At 42.6% G+C, this 19,624-nt stretch overlaps 1 protein-coding gene across 1 annotated transcript in view; it reads left to right on the forward strand.

Annotated features, from left to right (window-relative positions):
• The window catches only part of lyst (lysosomal trafficking regulator), a gene marked incomplete at its 3' end in the record, with an annotated part of 37,939 nt that overhangs the window by 9,100 nt on the left and 9,215 nt on the right, over nt 1–19,624 (forward strand). The window contains exons 6-33 of the mRNA XM_083897753.1: nt 2,255–2,411; nt 4,007–4,218; nt 4,322–4,388; nt 4,719–4,828; nt 5,478–5,847; nt 5,928–6,084; nt 6,166–6,339; nt 6,424–6,584; nt 7,347–7,537; nt 8,029–8,274; nt 8,777–8,950; nt 9,661–9,810; nt 10,195–10,332; nt 10,413–10,611; nt 10,697–10,825; nt 11,752–12,376; nt 13,616–13,796; nt 14,477–14,646; nt 14,849–15,079; nt 15,251–15,417; nt 16,746–16,898; nt 17,037–17,198; nt 17,576–17,767; nt 17,881–18,092; nt 18,188–18,397; nt 18,766–18,942; nt 19,079–19,155; nt 19,252–19,440. Of these exons, the coding sequence (XP_083753879.1) occupies nt 2,255–2,411; nt 4,007–4,218; nt 4,322–4,388; nt 4,719–4,828; nt 5,478–5,847; nt 5,928–6,084; nt 6,166–6,339; nt 6,424–6,584; nt 7,347–7,537; nt 8,029–8,274; nt 8,777–8,950; nt 9,661–9,810; nt 10,195–10,332; nt 10,413–10,611; nt 10,697–10,825; nt 11,752–12,376; nt 13,616–13,796; nt 14,477–14,646; nt 14,849–15,079; nt 15,251–15,417; nt 16,746–16,898; nt 17,037–17,198; nt 17,576–17,767; nt 17,881–18,092; nt 18,188–18,397; nt 18,766–18,942; nt 19,079–19,155; nt 19,252–19,440 (5,381 nt within the window). The remainder of the gene's footprint in view (nt 1–2,254; nt 2,412–4,006; nt 4,219–4,321; nt 4,389–4,718; nt 4,829–5,477; nt 5,848–5,927; nt 6,085–6,165; nt 6,340–6,423; nt 6,585–7,346; nt 7,538–8,028; nt 8,275–8,776; nt 8,951–9,660; nt 9,811–10,194; nt 10,333–10,412; nt 10,612–10,696; nt 10,826–11,751; nt 12,377–13,615; nt 13,797–14,476; nt 14,647–14,848; nt 15,080–15,250; nt 15,418–16,745; nt 16,899–17,036; nt 17,199–17,575; nt 17,768–17,880; nt 18,093–18,187; nt 18,398–18,765; nt 18,943–19,078; nt 19,156–19,251; nt 19,441–19,624) is intronic.

Genomic DNA, 19,624 nt, shown 5'->3' on the forward strand with positions numbered 1-19,624 from the left:
TCTGAAGTTGTATAAGCTGCTTATGTATAGAAGCTAGTTTGGGATGAAGCATGAAGAAAGGTTCCATTTCTGTTCATCACATTATAAAGCTCTCTGCAAAATGTTTCTGTAATAAGTTCACTCTGTTCTGCTGACAATCATAACAGAGGACTTGATAAATATAGGCAAAAATATTAACACCTTCTGCAGGCATTTATTTTGTCAGCAAAGAACTAGAGGTCTGATTTCAGCACAATTTCCAGAGTAATGTTAGTGGTTGTAACCTTGCCAAGGTCAACCAGTCAATTTCTAATGCCAACAGGCTACAGTTCTGTATGTGCTATAGGAATGATTTCTTCACACACTACTAACTGGTAGGTCTGTGTTTACACAGCACATTTCTAGTCTTGATGACCACTTCAGGCTGCTTTACACAACAGTTCTACCATTCACACATCCACACTCGGTTACTCACACATTCATACAGCACATCTATGTCTTGTCCAAGGACCCATCGGCATGTAGCCAAGTGTAGCCGGGAATCGAATCCACAACCTTCCAGTTAAAAGAAGACTCTCTCTACCACTGAGCTTTCGATGTTTTGTCTGAGCCCTAACTGAAAAAATAATGGTGGTGTCATCCTCTTACTGAATGAGGAATTTAAAACAAAGCACTTTTGCTCAAGGTTATTTTATGGTCCAGGCTCTGTGGTTGCCTTGCCTCTGTCTCCCTCTGATTCTCTCAATGCTGGTGCTTCAAAGATACCAGGTCCAGTCTTCTTTGAATCAACCGGCCCAAAGGGAGGTTATGACACACCGGAGTTCCACCCGTTTCATTGCATCGTCAAGCCACCACTTAATCCCTGTCTTGACTATGAGGCCAGCTGTATGCCTTTAACAGAGCATCACATTTCCTGCATATTGACCTAGTGTGTGGCCTCTCAGACTAGCTTGCTAACAGCAGATGAAAACATATTGCATCCAAAGAGATCATTAATTATTTTTCATTTAAGTGTATTTTTCAAAGATTCTATAAACACACCAAAGAAAATCATCTGTAATATTTACATGCCAGCAATGTCTCACAACAGTGACAAAACTGATGAGAAAAAAACTCAAAGGCTATATAAATGTAGATTCTTTTTTTCAAGACCATGAAATGGTTGATACCAGACATGTAACCACTTTTTTGCTCTTTCAAAAACATGCTTAAAGGAATCACCACCTGGTAGAGGGTGCCCTCTATCTCACAGCCATAAATGTGTTTTCCACAAGTCTTAAAATGCCTGTCTGACTAAGCCTGTTCCAACACAGGAGGATTTAGCTTTTATATAATAGATTTACCTCAGAGCTTAGTTCTTTCTCACTGAGTCCAGCTGTACAATGATCGCTCAACCATTGCAAGTATGTGATATGAGTGTTCTTGGTGAGCCTCCACTGACTTTTATTTGAAATGTCCACGTTGCAATTGAACATCAAAACGACTAATTAACCTGGTATTAGTATTTGTATTGTTGTGAACACTTCTAAGATGCATTGAGTATACATGTTGACTAAGGCCAAAATGGCCTTAAATGGATCGAAGGCCAAGCTGTACTCAGAGCACACTCTGCTGGAAAATGTAGCAATTACTTCAGATAATCTGATGCGCTTCTAGACTGTATATTTTGAACTGAAATCATTTATTTAAGAGTAGAAGGAGTGCGGCTAAAACCGATATCTGAATTTTGGATACAAATTGGCATTTACATAATACATGTAGAGCAGAGAAGTGTGATCCAAACATCAGTGGTCACAGGAGGACACGCTTTAAAATCATGTGTACACTTAGTAATGTCTAACCTTGTGATCGAGTGTCTCACAGGATGTCTGATACGCATCTACAGTGTTTTTAAAAGCTTAAGAGTTACTGTGTATTACTGCATCCTCTTTTTTTGACCATAGAGTTTGGCTGTTTTTTTGTATGTGTGTGTGTGTGTGTGCCTACACGCACAAATGATGGCTGACTCTTCACCTCAAGGAACTAGGCCGTTGCACAAGTCAGCTGATGTTTATCATATGACAAACATATGCCCGTGTACATAGCCTGAAATCATTTTATTAGAGCTTGTTAAATTATTAAGTTATATTTTAACTAAACTGGACTGAAATTCCAGATTTTACACAGACACACACCCTGCTCTTGCGCTTTCTAACACACTCCCTCCCTTTCTCTCTCTCTCTATCTCTCTCTCTCTTTCTTTCTCTCACACACACACTCCCTCTCCTTCTGTCAGAAGCTCCAGGTATTGGCAGAGGGGGCGGCTCCAGCAGACGATCTGTCAGAGGAGGTAGATGAGGTGCAGAGCTGTGCCGTCAAGCCCCCTGGGGAGGAGGAGGGCTACGACGCTGACAGCGAAAGCAACCCCGAGGACATGGCCAAGCAGGAAGAAGGCAAGTCTACACACACATGCACACACCAGCACACACATGTACGTACGTACGTACGTAAATGCATACATACATACATACTCTTACATACAACTACTACTTCTACTCGAACACACACATCCTTACTGCAAATAGCATTTGTTCAGACAGGATTAACATTGTTTTCCTCACACCCAACTTTCGGCTTTAGATTTCTTTTTCCTGTTTTTCTGCTCAGGGTTATTTAAATAACGCTGAAAGTTACTTTTACCTCAGACACTCTTCATCATCATTTGTTTTTGTTGATGAATGTCAACAGACCAGCAACTGATGGATTGAGAGGCCATGTTTTTTTGTTTTTTTTTAGCCGTGGGAAGCTTTACTCCTCCATGAACTAAAATATTTTCTTTTGTACATTCATTGAAATTTTGCTATTATCATAAAGGATTTTTTTATACCACGCATTACCATTTTACAGGAAGTTACAGTGTAAGACAGAGTATGATTGTGTTGTGTAATAAACCACATCCTCCTTTAGTGGGCTATGGACCATACTGTGGCTTTTCTTTTACTGTGCAAATATGACATGACAGAAACATGCCTGCCTGCTCCCCTCCATCCCCACCCCCCACAACAACGCCTTACAAGAACGTGGCCTGATTATACCCTTTTTACTTTTTCATCCCCTCAGAATAGAGTCATTGTGTTTTGTTTTACAACTGTGGGCAACTACACTGACTGTGGTCTCATGTTCTGGATCTTGTGACTTGAAGTGAATCTTGCGACGCTTACAGTATGCTAGACAAATAAAGTATTCAACTAACCAATGCAGAAACAAATAATTACACCTCTTCTTTATTATTCCCAAACGGCTTATATCTCTTTAACAGAGAATCTCCTGAATCAACAGGAAATACATATTTTCACCCCAGGCTTTGCTTTATCTGCCAAAATTAAGATGTTCTGGCTCCAATTACTACCTTCTCATAATCCCGTGCATGACATAAAATACCTCAGTTGTTTTTGTCAGATTTGTGTTTCTTAAGTCTCTTTAACCCTTAACACTTTACGAGCCTCATTGTATTAATTGATACAGCATATTAAATGAGGTTAATTGAAATGTTTCCTGAGTGAAATTATATGAAACCTCAGACCAAATGCAATCATCTAAATTTCCCTCAAATGGCACTAAGCGAGGCTGGAGCGACAGATGGTATGGAGCTATGCAGTTATAAGATAAAGCAATTTTTTCGTTTGGGCGTGTGTATATTGGTAGATGGATGCCAACTGTGTACTTGTGCAGAGTGAGGGAGAGCAAGCTTCATTAATAGAAGGAGGTCCCTGAAGACGCATGGGAGGCTGCTCCCCTGTAAATCATGAGGGGACTTCCATGCTGCGCTGAGGCTGAGCACAGGATTGAGGCTAACTCATTTTTATGAGCTGCCTCCATGATAGGAGGATAGAGCTGAAGCAGGGAATGCACGCGTGTCATGATGATGTGGATGCCTCACAGTCATGGGCATTTACGTGTTACCATGTGTGAGTGTGATGTGTCGCATCTCTCCACGTCTTTTGCTGTGTCTCTGATCTTGTCCTGGTGTCTTTAATTGTTCTTTTAGGAGTAAAGCTGGAGTCTGGCTTGCTGCGTGAGTTTGTGGCAGTGGCGGATGGGCCCCAGCATGGCATGCTGTTATTCCCGGAGATCTGCACGATGGAACTACAGCTTCTCGCCACCGGCTCCCCAGACCTGGAGGTGCTGAGTCACGTGTTTCATAGTTTGCTGGATGCAGTAAAGGCCAACCACCGCAATGCTGCCTTGCTTTATGACCAGGTAGGACATTCCACTTCAATCCTCACCCTATGTAGATTTGTTTCACTTCTCTCCTGAAATATTCTCCAAGGAATATGACTAACCCCTTGTTGTGGTTGCACAGGGAGGAGTCAAATCCATTCTCTCTGGTTTTCACAATATCCTCAGCCGAACAGACCCCTCCTTTACAGGTTTGTAATTTCTCCTAGCTTATTTTTGGCTTATGTGTTCTCACTATTTTCCCTAGATGTCACACTTGAACAGTATCCTGAAGCTCTACTCATTTTGCTTTGTTCATTAGTTGTGCTATTTCATTTTGGCAGGCTTACATAGATAAAATACAAAATACAGTATGTCTATAACAACGGTAAATCAATACAAAACATGTATCTAATGTACTTTTTTTGTTTTCCACTAGCAGCAGGCAGTGCTGATGTTTTATGCTTTTGTCAGTCTTGTTTTGGTGGATGGCCAAGCGTTATACTGTTGATATAGCATGTCATTCATTGGTCTTCACTCAGATTGCCAGACTGTGCTAGTGGAGCTGTTGGTTGCCATGGTGAGCCAGCGAATCACAGCGGAAGAACTGGCTCTATTGATTCGCCTCTTCCTGGAGAAGACCCCACCTACTGTAAATAGCAAACCCTATCAGTCACTCAGCAATGCACTGTTAGCTTACTTTCAGGGTGGTGACACGGATAGCTTAAGCTCACAGTCTCTTGGCGCTCAGATGCTCATCAAAAACAAGAACTTATTTGTTAGACAGCCTTCCTGTCACACTTACTTCTCAATTCTTGGTAAAACTCAAAGTCACACTGTGCTCTCCTGAGCCCACTTTATATTGTTTGTGTTTGCATTTCAATTAACACCAGTATGTGGGGAACAGATGCAACACTTTACACAACAATTTATTCATACAATCTTTAATCAACAGATCAAGTCTCTTGTAAACATGTTTCCAGAAGGAAAAGGAGAAGTTTATTTTTAACCATGTGAATGTAATGACATGTGACCTGTATGTTTTCTGTCTATGAAAATGAGACACATCTGTGATGGCAGTCACTACTCATGATGAGGTTGTACTTTTCTGTACTGTTGTACAGGTTTTCTGGTTTAGAAGCAGGTTTTTTTTTCTGCATTCTTGATTAAGACTTATGGACAGTTTATTTATTTTAGTCTTTAATGCTACGTTACTTTTAAAAGTCAAAAGAAAAAGGTTTTAGATTATTACAAAATCCTGACACATTGTTCTCACTGACCTTTTATTCTTTATTTGCCAGGACATTTTGCTGAAAGGTATCCTGCAAGTTGTTGAAGCCAACGTGAATATGGAACCTCTCCACTTCCTAACCTTTCCAATAATCCTTGGGGCTTTAACGCCAGTAGCGCTGTCCCCTGGCTTCAGACAGAACGGTGCTGCTGGAGGGAAAAGTGTTGGTTTACTCTGGAAAGGCAAGCTCTCTGCTGGCCGCAGAGAAGGAGATGCTGAGTACCGAGCAAGCCACCTCCGTTCCTCTCCCTGGCACACTGCTCCTCTGCACTTGCCCTTAGTAGGACAGAACTGCTGGCCCCACATGGCCAGTGGATTCAGCGCCTCTATGTGGCTTAGGGTAGCAGAGCAGGAGGAGACGGACAGGGACAGAGACAAGGGTAAGAAATAGTCACTGTTTTTAGGCCTAATGACCATAAACTGAAGCTGGTTTTGAGATGTACCTCTCATTGTTTTCAAGAAGAGAGTAACCTGCCTGCAGCTGACTTGCACCATGGCTGCTCTCAGGCTGGGACAAGTTTAGTAGAAGAAGGGCTCATGCACATTCTGTCCATGGGCTCCAAGGCACTGATGCTTCAAGTGTGGGCAGACTTCTCAACAGGTTCTCTCACATTCAGGTGAGCTCCATCATAGCCAGTGGCCTCAAAGAATGTGAGCACTGAGTTAACCTCATTAACCTTGGCATATTGTTCCCTCAGAATTTGTATTGACCCAAATGATGAGATAAAAGCAGGACTGCTCGCTCAGGCAGACTCTGGTGAGGGACTGCTCGGGCGGGGCCAGTGGCAACATCTCGGCCTCACTTACACCCAGCAACCAGAGGGCAAGAAGAACATCCATGGCCGTGTGGTTGTTTGGGTGTGTGGTGTCAGGTGAGGAACAGGTGTAATGCTAACACTAAGACACTGGCACTTGTAAAATAGTGACCACTAACTTCATCTTATTACTTCAATTAGGAACTGTGAGGTTTCTTTGGACTACACCCTACCTAGAAAGTCCAGTTTATCTTCTGACAGCAACAAAACCTTCTGCATGTTGGGCCACTGCATGCCATCCTGTGAAGAGATATTGAAGCAGGGTGCTCGCTGGAACATGGGCACTGTGCTTCTCTTCAATGGTAGGTCTCCTTTTAATCTGCCATATTTATGGCTATAATTATTTGTCAATGAACACATTTTCAGGTATTATATGTCTCCTCTGTAACACTCACTGTTGAGGCACCTACCTTTTCACCTACCCATGTTTCAGTGCAATCATATTTCAAAAGTGTGTCCTGTCCAGTGTCTGTAAAAGACTGAACTAGTGTGATGGTTGACACACACAGTAAATTCTCAGCATTCTCTCGGGGGGCTTTCTGAATACTTCTCTTGTTGCCTCTAATTGGCTGTGAATGGCTTGCATCTCTAGGCGACCCTGACCTGTGAAAGCCAGCTGATGTCCTTATATAAGCTGTAGCATATGTGCTGTCAATTCATCAAAGGTACCAGTTTCTTTTTGGAAAAGATTGTGAGATTCAGGACAATAAGAAATAAAACATCAAAATGTGCGCTGTGGTGCCTGAGGGGTCTTGCTTAGCATCACAGCAGAGGATGTGTTTTCACCCATGTATGTTTGATGGTTGGTTGGTTTGTTTATTTGTCAACAGGAATATGCAGAAAATATTGATGTTATTTGCACCAAAAATATTGAATATGGGCCAAGGAAGAACCAATCAAATTTTAGTTTACTCATCTGGATTACTACCAAAATAAAGTAAAATACCAAGACATTCCCTAACAAAGCTTAGAACTCCCCAGATGTCTGCATCAAACCTTAATTATATTTTTATGTTCATTTAATGTATTTTATTCTAAGCCTGTGCTGTTTCTGTGTATTTTAGGGTCTCGAATAGGGTCTGAGGAGGCCTTCTACCTGTACACCCAGGGGCCTGACCTCACATCCATCATGCCCTGCAAATATGGCCAGCCACGTGGGACCTTCTCCAAGTTTGTCACTCAGGAAGGGCTTAAGTGTGACCATGTACGAGAAATTCTGATGAAGAGCAAAGATGTGGACACGGCAGCTTTGGTGGTATGTCACAAACATAACACAAACATGGAGCCAATTCCTGTACTGTTATTATACCCTGTTTTCTTTTCTTTGAGACTGAAGTGCTCTATAAGCATAACAAAACATTCCTATTGCTCATTTATCATGTGATTTCACAGTAATATTCTCCCCCCCAGTTAGTTCTCATTAATGACACTGCATGGCAGGGTGTAATGTTTTTCCAATGAAAAAGCTGTTACATTTTTAGCTGCAGCTGTTTCATTGAGTCTGAAAATAGTGTTACTCCCTTTAAATGCTAATGGATTTGTTGATAATAGCTGTGCTAATTAAAAAGACAGAAAAGAATTGAGTGAGACAAGAATAATTAATGATTTCCCGTCTACATTTTTATATACTTTCTAACACTCTAACCACGTATAGCCTGGGTATAAATCCATGCTCAATGCTAGTAGGGCTTATGTATGTCTATTACTTGATGTCATAAGATGACAATTAATTGTGTTTTTGTACAGGAGAGCTTGGCAGTCGTGTATGCCCCCGGCAGCCCCAAAGTCTATACTATCTATGAGCCTGTAATCAGGCTGAAAGGCCAAACCAAGACGGTGGTTACCCAACGTCCCTTCAGCTCCAAAGAGGTGCAGAGTGTTTCCCTGGAGCCCAATGCTCTCAGGACTCTGCTCCCCACTGAAACCCAAGGTCTCCAGAGTGTCCTCCACAAGATCGGAGGAACAGGGAATTTTGTCTTCCTATTTGCCCAGGTGGGATGATCCATATCGTTGATGAAGCTGTACAGTTAGAGGTCAGGATTCCCAGTTGTCTGTTGGTATTTGTAAAATGTACTGAAACACTATACACAAGATATTGAGTACAGACTCAATTATACTGGTGAGTCACTTAGAGAGAACACTATGCTCAAGTTCTCACCAGTGTTTTGAATAAATGTTCTATTGTTGTGTTACAGCTGTGTTATAAACTACACTTTTCACCTTCTAAAGATCTAAATATCTTAATAATTATGTCAATTTGTACCATGCTGTTGCATTTGTTAGTTGAGACCATCATTAAATATCACTTTTCAAGACAAAGGTTAGTGATAGGTCCTTTTGTACTTTCATGATTACATAGTCATTATAGCAGAAACAGTGTGGATTAATTTTAGCATCAGCACTTACAGTAAATGTGTCTGCTGTCCTATTTTTTTTTGTTTGTCTCAGTTCTCTTTGTTTTTTCATGTCTCATCTTGGGCTCTCTGCCATCCAGACGGTGGAGCTGAGTGACTGTGAGAAGACCCAGGCTCTGGCCCTGCAGGTGTTACTGTCCCTGTCCAAGATTAACCAACACCGCATTCACGAAATGGATTGTTATCATGGCTACTCTATGATCCACCAAGTCCTCATCAAGTCCAAATGCATTGTGGGATATCATATGCTGAAAGTGAGTCACACCCTGAACTCTGTGCAGTGTTCTGTTCCAACAATCTCTGCTGATCAGTGCCGTAAAACATATTCACCTGCACTTGTTTTCACTGTGAATCTGATCCGGTCTGACACTCTGGTGCGTCTCTGAGCTGGTATTGGTGACGCTGTTGTTACTTGACCCTCTGGCTTTGTCCGTAATTGAGCTGTGTGATGGCTGGGTACTGAAATAGGTTCTGTCTAACTTGATGAAACACTGAGCTCTTTCAGAGTCGCACAGCATCTCTGATTGCCTTTCACACAGTGAAGTGTATAGCCCGATCAGTGTACCATCAACCACTCTGCTTTTTTATTTATACCATTTATCATTCAGTAAAAAGAACCTTGTATTGTACCATAACTTAATTCTCTTGTCAGGCAAGAAACCAGCTGTTCCCAAGACTGCACGTTTCTGTCATACCTCAGAATGCAATATTCATTCAGTGAATCTGGTCCCAAGTTATGGTCAATACAATACAAACATGGCCACCACAGAGTATATGACATTGGTTTTGACACTGATCAGCACTCTCACAAATATTGTGAAGAATTCATTAGTTTTAGGAGTTGTTTCTACAGAGATGGTGACTATCACTATGCTCTGTCTGAATGTGAACAGCACACTGGACATACTATAGACTGTAGAAGGGGCTGTGTTTCTGATGTGGTGACCTTACTTTGTCTCCGTAGACTCTGCTGGATGGGTGCTGCAGTGGACCCATACTCATCCTGGGGGAGGATGGTCAGTATCGTTTGGACACCAAGTCCATCGCTGTGGTGCAGGACATCAGGCTTCTCTCAGACGTCCTGTTGGACTGGAAGATATGGGCTAAGGCTGAGGTAAACAATCATTAAGCAGAATTAAATGTATATACTGGAATTCTGCATAATTTATATCAAATATTTTCTGTCCAAGCTCTGGTTATTTAGTTTTTATGTCAGACTTGAAAGTGCAGTTATGCACCATAGTAAAAAGAAAAGGAATAAAGATTCTGCAGTTTTTAGTTTGATCCCCACTTAATTGTAACCATACAGACAAGTTTGTACTGTAAATGTTATTTTTACACACACAAAGACAAAGTTTAATAGTATATCAAAGAAGCTACAATAATCAGTCAACTGCATTGCTTTTTGTGCAGGACAGTTTACTTTGAGGTCTGTTAGTGTGCTCAACCCCACCATGATTTTCTCGCTTTCGTTCACCATTCGGCTCATTTCTATCAGTGTGGAGTGTGGGAAACACTGCTTGCTGCCTTAGAGATCCTCATCAGGGTACACCACCCTCATCAGGTTTTTAACATCCGTCAATTTCTCAAGGCTGAAATAGTGCACCGCTTCCTACTCACCTGCCAGGTGTTACAGGTAGAACAACCCAATATCACTGTTACAATACCTTTTCTATTTTCTGAAACTGTTACTGACGGCGTTGCGTTTGTCTTAAGGAGCATCGGGATGAACACCTGACTGCCATCCCGCAGGAAGTCTGTTTGTCTTTTGTCAGAATCATCCAGGAGGTGCTTGGTTCGCCTCCAGACATGGACCTGCTCAAACTGATCTACAACTTCCTGTTGGCAGTTCACCCACCCACAAACACCTACGTCTGCCACACTCCATCCAGCTTCTACTTCTCGCTACACATAGGTAAGGCTGCGGTGCAGCTGAAAGCAGCATCTCTGTATGAAAGTGCCATTAATTTAATGCACTGTGTTCCTTTGATGTTTGTCAGATGGGAAGCTGTACCAGGAGAAGGTGCAGTCCATTATGTCCCTGAGACACTCCAACAGTGGAGGAAAGTCTGCCAGCAGTTCTGTGATGTCACTCTCACCGACCGTCTTCACTGATACTCCCCACGAAGGTACAGCTACTTCAGCCACATTATGCTGCCCTTAAAGCTCTCGCTGCATCCAAAACAGCAACGATAATTAGATGACGACCTTCAGTGTATTGCTTGTAATGATATTTTAAGTGGATGGATCAGGAATACCCTTCTATTAACATGTTTAGTGCTGCATCAGCCCCTTTTTCTCTGTGATGAATCACAGTTTTACTTATTTTCATGTAAACACCATTAGTTCTGAGGAAAAAAGCTGACACAAGAGCATTAAGTCATTAGCTGTGTGTTTATGAAAGTTTATTCTGTTTTTCTCCAGCATTTACATGTTGTTTTTTTTTTGTTGTTTTTTTTTAAATCAAGATTTAGTCTACCTGATGATCAAATCAGTAGATAAAGGGTCCTACATGTTAATGGGATCAGAAACGGGGTTAGCAGGGTGACCCAGATGAAAAACTTAAAACAAGCTCAAGAGGTGAAAGGATATTTCTGTTTGCTGTGATTGTTCAGTGTGGTTAATTGTGTTGTGTGGTAAACTTAATGTGTCTAGTTGTATTGTGTGATTAATTGTATTTATGTCTTTGTTATCTTATGTGTTTTGTGTGACATTGCAAATGGAGCTGCGAGGGCAAAAAGAAAAATCCTTATCCTTAATTATTATTATACATCCTATAAACAGTATCTTACTAATCATGTTCCTCTGAGATGAATCTCCCTTAGTGTATTCCAACCCTTCATTCACAAGTTCTTTATTTTTTTCCTTTTCACAGTTTGATATTATAACACTACAAACAGATTTTATTTAAGTTGGACTCATTTTAAAGAGGCCATTACTTATTGTCTGATCACTGTTATTATTATGTCAGGTGAAGATCTATCCCTCTCACTCTCTCTGTCTGTCTCGGTCTATAGTCTAATTGTTAATGCTGGTTCCTGTTGGTGTTTTTCAGGCCACCTCCCTGCTCCTTCCCCTGAACATGGAGGTGATGATCAGTCGTTACGGCCACCCAGCCTGGCACCATCGCCATACTCCTCCCCACTGCTGACACCTCGACTTGGACACAGTCACTTAAACGAGGCAAGTGAAGGTGAAGGGGTCTCGCTTGCGACTCAGCAGGCTCGGGGCAGCACAGAAACGCTCAAGAAAGGTGGAGGCGATGAGCACCTCCTAAGCAGCTGTGAATCGGCCAAGACGATCTGCGACTCTAATGACCTCGGTGAGGGAGGAGCCCGACGTCCACCCTCCATCAGTGTAGAGGAGGAGCGGGATGAAGCAGCGGAGCTGGACAGTCTGGCGGAGGGAAGCGTGGGGGTGGCAGAGTCTGACGACAGATTTGATTGGGCCAGTGATGAGGCACCACGACGCCCTGACAGTTTGAAAGGCATCCAGTCTTTCCAGAGAAGCCACAGTAACCTTGCTAGCCTGGGCCTGGCTTTCCCAGCACCAAATGGCTCGTTGGCAATCGGCCGCTGGCCCAGTGCAGCTGATAGAGGCTCCATGCCTGAAGACTGGGAAAGCTACACATACTCTCCTGGCTATGAGAGGACCCACAGCAAGACAGAGTCCAGTGACAGGTATGTTTGCCATGAGGGCAAGATGAGATGTGCTGAATGTTTTAACTGAACACTGAACATTGAATATCCTCACAAACTGTGAATTTACATCACATACTCAGTGAAACTATGATGTTGTTTTTTAACAAACGGATGAATACATCAAACTTTTCTTTGTTTAAGAAGTGCTGTTTAGGGGTTTTCATTTCATGAACCTACCAACCAAAGCTGTATGATGGAGATTATCTGCTTAATTTGTTGATGTGTTGTATAAGTAGTTGAGGAGACTGTGTAGGACAAAATGTCCGTCCATCCATCCATTATCTACCACTTTATCCTCCACAGGAGGATCACAGCTCACATAGGGCGATAGGCGGGGTACACCCTGGACAGTTTGCCAGTCCATCGCAGGGCCACACAGAGAGAGACAAACAAGCATTCACTAACACACCTACTCAATCAATCAATCAATCTTTATTTGTATAGCCCACAGTTTACAAAACATAGTTTGTCTCATGGGACTTCACAGGGTTGGTAACATCCTCTGTCTTTAGACCTTCGACCAGGGTAAGGAAAAACTACCAGGGAAAAAACCCTTGTAACAGGGAAAAGGGTAGAAACCTTAAGGAGAACCACAGGTGAGGGATCCACTCCCTGGACGGACAGACGTGCAGTAGATGTTACCCAAAACATACAATACATAATGACAAGAATAAAAAGTGAAAAGTCTTTAGATGCCGGGATCCATCTGGATCACTGGGTTTGTCACAGCCTGTAGCGAAGGCTGTTGTGGTCAGAGACTTGGGGATGACGGAGTCCTCTTTCCTGTCCTGACCTGATGTCGTTCACTGGTGTCAGCAGAGCTGTAAGAGATTAAAAATCAGTTAGAGATGTGCTACATGTGGATTTACCTACTGTCAAGTTAGAGTGACCAATTCACCTAATCCTCAAATCTGCATGTTTTTGGACTGTGGGAGGAAGCCAGAGAACCCGGCGAAAACCCACACATACACAGGGAGAACATGCAAACTCCTTGCAGAAAGGCCCTTGTTCCAACAGGGGCTCTAACCCTGCAAAGGCGAGAGCGCTAACCACTACACCAACTGTGGGCCCGATTTATGCCCTGAATTTATACATCATTTAACATTCTGTACAACTTAAAATTATTTTGACATTCTTTACTTTACAGTGCTTTTAAAACATGTTCAATTGAGAGACAGAAAAAGGAAATCCGACTGTTCTAAAGTGAGTGTTTCTTAGGTCCAGTACTGAGGACTGCCTGGTGCTGATCTGCTGTGGCCTCTATGATCTTCTGAGAGGCGTCTTGCTGCTGTTGCCCGATCTCATGCTTGAGGACGTGATGGACAAACTCATCCAGCCAGAAGCTCTCATTGTCCTTGTCAACCACTCGTCACCTCTTATCCAGCAAGGAGTCATGAAGGTTGGTCCAGATTCTGTATGACAGCAGATTGTTCAGGCAGCTGTGTTTTTGCACTCGTTTCAATTTGGTCTCAACGGGGTAGGGTTTTGCATATTATCGTTCCCAAAAGTCACATTCACACATTTGTTATTCAAAGGGAAGATGGCAAGTGAAACTATCATGCATTTCTTTAACTATGCCAATTAGGCTAGTTTTCATCTGTAGTCTTCGAAGACGGAATAAAAACAAGTAGCAGACTTAAGTTGCAACTTTAGGTCAAACATTAATAACATTTGGCCATGGTAACATAATATAGCTAGATGTGCTAGTGCTAGAAGGCAGAGTTTAATGACTCTTAATGAAGCTAGGATTGCTTTTTCTACCCTCTGTATTTCTCATCTTTATGCTAAACTAACCAGTTCAAAGCTGTAGCTTCATATTTGTGGAACAGACACGGCAGTTTTTGCATTCATCTAATTTAACTATTGGTATTTTGAGCACTTATTAGGTATAATTGTCTTTGTTGAATATTTATTCAACTGTGCCTTTATCGTAAGAAACAAAACTTTTAATGATCACATCAGGGATGAGTGCACCACAAGAATCGGAAGAAGAGAGTATATTTATATTTGAAGTTTAATCAATCTCTCTGCTTTGCTGCCCATTAATACTGTGCCGTTCTCACTCCCACCTCCACCCAGCTGTTGGATGCCTATTTTAGCCGTGCTCTCAAGGAGCAGAAGGAGAAATTCCTGAAGAACCATGGCTTCTCACTGCTGGCCAACCAGCTATATATCCATCAGGGCAGCCAGGGGCTGCTTGAATGCTTCCTGGAGATGTTATTCGGGCGGCCAGTGGGCCTAGAGGAAGAGTGAGTGAAGAAGCAATGCACTTATTTTTGAAATTGTAGTCGGACGCACATTGTTTCTGTTGACAAAGACCAAACGGAGGCACTGTGAAAACCTCAGCAACAGCAAAAATCGTGTTTTACACTGCAGCTTTAAGCCATTATGTCTTATGCAATATTGTTTTTTTTTAATGTTTTATATGTTTTTATCTCTTAATGTTTCCAGTCTTGACCTGGAGGAAATGGAAAATATCTCGCCATTCAGAAAACGCTGTATCATCCCAGTGCTGGGTCTTATTGAGAACTCCCTTTATGAGAACTCCTTGGTGCACAACATATTGTGTATGCTGTTGCAGCTTCTCAATGCTTGCCCTAAGCTGGCAGACATCCTGCTAGACCACGGGCTGCTCTACGTGCTCTTTAACACTCTCTCTACCCTCAATGGCATGGAGAACAGGTACGTCTGCCAGAACACAGGATGATTCATTCTATCCTCCTCTACTGGTTCATGAATTTTGTCTTGACTCTTTGAGTCATCATCATAATCCTCTCACTGTTCATCACGCTCATTTATTCTGGTAGACACTTCTTATGCTTTGTATTTTACTGTTCTATCTTTTCTCTGCAGTATCCCTCTAAATGACTACAAGCTCTTGGTGTGTGACATCCAGCAGCTGTTAGTAGCCGTGACCATCCACTCCTGCAGCTCATCAGGGTCCCAGTACTTTCGCATCATCGAAGACCTCATTACCTTGTTGGGTTTCATGCAGACCAGCAAGATGCGTCGCACACAGGGTGAGGACTGGATTTCAGAAATGTAATACATGTGCAGAATACATCACTGTTGTCATGCTCTTTGCTCTGCATTTCTGGATGCTGTGATGCTGTCAAGCTCTGCAGCAGAACATAACTGCTCTGTGACTTCATTATCTACTGCTACAGAGTGGAAGTTCATGAATATAATTCATTAATGGTTAAAATATTATTGGAGAACTGTCTTCTCTGGAGTTGCACCAGGTGAGAGGGGGGGGAGATGTGCACTTATTCATAGATCACCAGCTTTCTGCCCGTGTGCTAGAGTTTACCTTGGTGGATGAGAGAGTTATTTAACCTGCGCCTTTGCACTGGGGAACAGGCCCCGTCTGTTGTGCCTATGCACCGTACAGCAGTTTGAAGAACCCACCCTTTCTGTAGTCCTTTGGACGGATACTGGAAAGTGCCCCCCTTCAACGCTAAAGTGACTTGGAGGGCTGTGATTTGGGTGTTCAGCTGCTGGACTTCTGTGCTCGTCACGGTTTGATCCATGATGAACTCTATGCCGTCCAGTCCCAGGAGGCCCAAATAAATACTAAGGGTCTTGTGGCAATGCTTGGTTGAGGACCCAGTCAAACTGGCCTTTAATTCCCCTCTCCCAGATGCGTCCCTTGGGACGTGTTTCAGGCATATCCATCTGAGAGGAGACCTCGAGGCAGACCCAGGACTCGCTGGAAAAATAACATCTCTCAGCTTGCTTGGGAACGCCTCGGGATCCCTCCAGAGGAACTGTTAGAAGTGTCTGCCCTCGTGACATGGACCTGGATATGTGGAAGAATATGATGATTATGATAATGATGACTATCTCACATCATCTTCCCACTAAATGGTTTTCTCTCATTTACCCCTTCATTTTCTGAAAATATCTCTTCCGTGTCTTCCCCATAATCACAAACACGTTAAACACCGATTGTGCATCTGTGTATGACACCATTTAATTTTTGGCTGTTTGTTATGTTTACCAATTATTTTTCAACTGCATCATTGCACATATCATTGATCCACATTGAAGAACCCTTTCCTTGTTTTCTTTCACTGATGTCACATTTAGCAAATTCTCTTAACTGCATGCTTTCTATGTGAGGAACTTCAACTGTTAATGAGGCAGTGCAGGTCCTTCAGATTGGTTCATTGTGATATACCATATTGCTGTATATGGTCTCCTTCACTGTCCATGTCAAGATAAGAAAATGAAGAAAATGGCAAATTAAAGCTAAATATTTAGCAGTTAGTAGTTGTATTGTGAAAAAAATAGATCAACAGATCAACTACTGACATTACAAAGTTCATTGTCTTTTCTCTTTCCCCAGAGATGGCAGTAGCATTGCAGTTCCGTGTGCTTCAGTCAGCCATAGAATTTATAAAGACTACAGCCAATCAAGAACCTCAAAGGCTGAGCAGCTCTGTTAATGCATCAAGCTCTCCACATCACGCCATGCATCAGAAGCGCAAGAGCATCGCAGGTGAGTGCCAGAAACTTGCTTTGCAGTTTTTCCTCATCCATCCATCTCAGTGTTGAGGTGCAAATGACCACCATGTGTATTTAAACACTTCACTGCTCCTTCACCTGTGTGTTTATTGATCCTCATCCTGATCTAAAGGTTCCATTGCCATGAAAGACTCCATTATCCCCCGCATCCCCAGACAGCACTACTGCTCCTATGGCCAGATCCCCCTGTCCCCCTCCTTCAGCTTCCTGTCCCAGGACTCCCCCCTCCCCTCCCCCTCAGGAACGTCATCCTACATGCTCCACTGTGACGCAGGTAGCTGGGACTCAGTGGAGAAACATCCTCTCTCTCGTGGAGCATGTCTCGTCTCTGACGTTTGCAGTGCACTCACGCTCTCACCCCTAATCAATTTTGGGGTTAATTAGCCCAGTACCTTTGTGTGCTACTGGAGCATTTGTGTGTGCATGTTTGAATGCTTAACCAAATCAGTGTTAAGCATTTCCGCACAGATTTGATTCTTTCCATCTTTTAATCTTTCTTCTGTTTAGAAATTCATGAGACATTAGCATAACTTTACTCTGAGCTTGAAAGGGAAAGTATGAATTTATTTACTCACAAATGGGCATGCAGTCATGGACGCCACCCAGTTTTTGTTTTCACAACCAAGCTCACACCAATACTGCTGCTTTTAGGTCGTCGCCGGTTTTCTTTGGCCCAAACTGACTCTCTGCTGATGCGGATGCGCTCGGTAGCCAGCGATGAGCTCAACCACATGATGCAGAGGAGGATGAGCCAGGAAAACCCCATTCGTGCCAGCGAGACCGAGTTTGTCCAACGGTTGCAGAGACTTGTTGTACTTGCTGTCAACAGACTCATTTACCATGGTGAAAAACTTCTTTCATCTAACTTTCCCAATTTTCTACTTCATTTTACTTGAGCATAAACCAAAAACCTGATGTTTAATCCTTGTTCTGTTTGAATGTGTCTCTCATTTCAGATGTGAGTGAGGACTTATTTGACCTGCTAAATATTCCCGACTCTCCAGACCAACAGCTCTTTACACCAGATCCAGGTGATCAAGCACATGATGAGAGTGGATCTGCCTCTGTCCCACACTCTCCCACTCCCTTTACCCTGCCACCTGCCAGCAAGAAGAGCTTTCAGAAAGACATCCTCAGACTCATGATGGATGGAATCAAAATTAGCCTGGTAGGACACTGAGATGCTTTTTCAAACTGTCCAAATTTGTTTGCCATATTCTAAGACCATATTTTAATGTACCTTGATGGTTGTGGTTTTTACAGGGCAGCACAGGTCGGGGAGGAGCTCCACATCAGCAGTGGCGAAGGATTCTGTGGTCTTGTCGGGACACTTTTCGGGTTCAAATTGGTCGCCTCCTGGTACACACATTCAGCCCTGCGCTTCCCCTGTCTGACAGGAAGGAGGCGCTGGATTTTGTGTTTGATCCCAGACATTTAGACATCCTCAAAGAGAGCCTCAGTCCAGGTCTAGAGGTGAGTGTGAAAGAAGCGTATAATTGAAATCCATTTCTGACCTTAAACATCAACCTATCTGTCGTTCACAGCCAAGTGCAGATTCACATTATGTGTATGTTTAGTTTTGGGAAAGATTTGAGTTCGTTTAGTGCGTTTGTTTTCCCAGTGTTGTTAGCTATTGATTTGAAAATAACTGGCTGTTTTCTTGCTCTTCATCTGCCCTTTGGATTGTTATTTTGTTTTTCTTTCACTACGCAGCCTCAGGCTTTACTGAAGGTCAGCAAGACAAGGTTTTGTTTCCTGCCATCACTGTGTGACTTGCCTCAGTCACAAATTATTTTTTAAAATGTGTCCTTTCCTTTATTCTCTGTCTCCCTTTCACTCAGCATGGGCCAAAGTTGTCGCTGTACCTGTATGAGATGCTGCACGATCACAAGGACAGCCTCACCAAAGATGAGCAGAATGCTGTGGGTGTATTCATGACCTCGCTGAAGCTTTGTGGCCATCGCTGCATCCCACCAAATGCCCCACACAAACAAGAGTTGCTCAGGGCCATAAAAGAAGTGAGTCCTACAAAGAGTGTAAAACAGCCTCTACGCCTTTTTAATAAAATGTGAAAATACCAACTTTTATGGGGTTTATGAATGTTTCTTAGCCAGAAAAATACATGCTTGTTTACTCGTGTCTTTATGGACACAGGAAAAAAACAAGTATGACGCTGAAGAGAAAACGAGCAAAGTGGCATGGGAAAAAAAAATAACCAACACTCAAAGGAAGTAAGCCTGGCCTTTATATTTAGTACAAAAATAGGTCCAAGCATTGTGTCTTTTTTTTTTTTCTTCTGTTCACTATACTTTTTCATTTCTCTGCAGCCTTGTCCAAAGGCTTGATGGAAAGTCCAAGGACATTTCTAAGATAGCAGCTGATATCACTCAGAATGTTTCTCTGCGGCAAGGCATGGAGAGAAAGAAAGTCATCCAGCACATCAGAGGACTCTATAAGACTGACCTCAGCGCCAGCCGCCACTGGCAGGAGCTGGTGCAACAACTGACGCATGACCGGTGAGATTTGAAAGTCCTTTCTGACTATGAAAATATATTTAATTCTCATGTGTGTTTATGAAATGTAAAATTGTAATGTTCTCACTTAAAATGTTTAAAATGTTCTCATGAAACATTTGAGAAGATGCCAGCAGGTTGACAGCAGTCTATGTGAATAAATAGTATAAAAAACATTGATCCATAC

Source organism: Microchirus variegatus (assembly GCF_963457635.1).
Source record: "Microchirus variegatus genome assembly, chromosome: 11".
Classification (NCBI taxonomy): Eukaryota; Metazoa; Chordata; class Actinopteri; order Pleuronectiformes; family Soleidae; genus Microchirus; species Microchirus variegatus.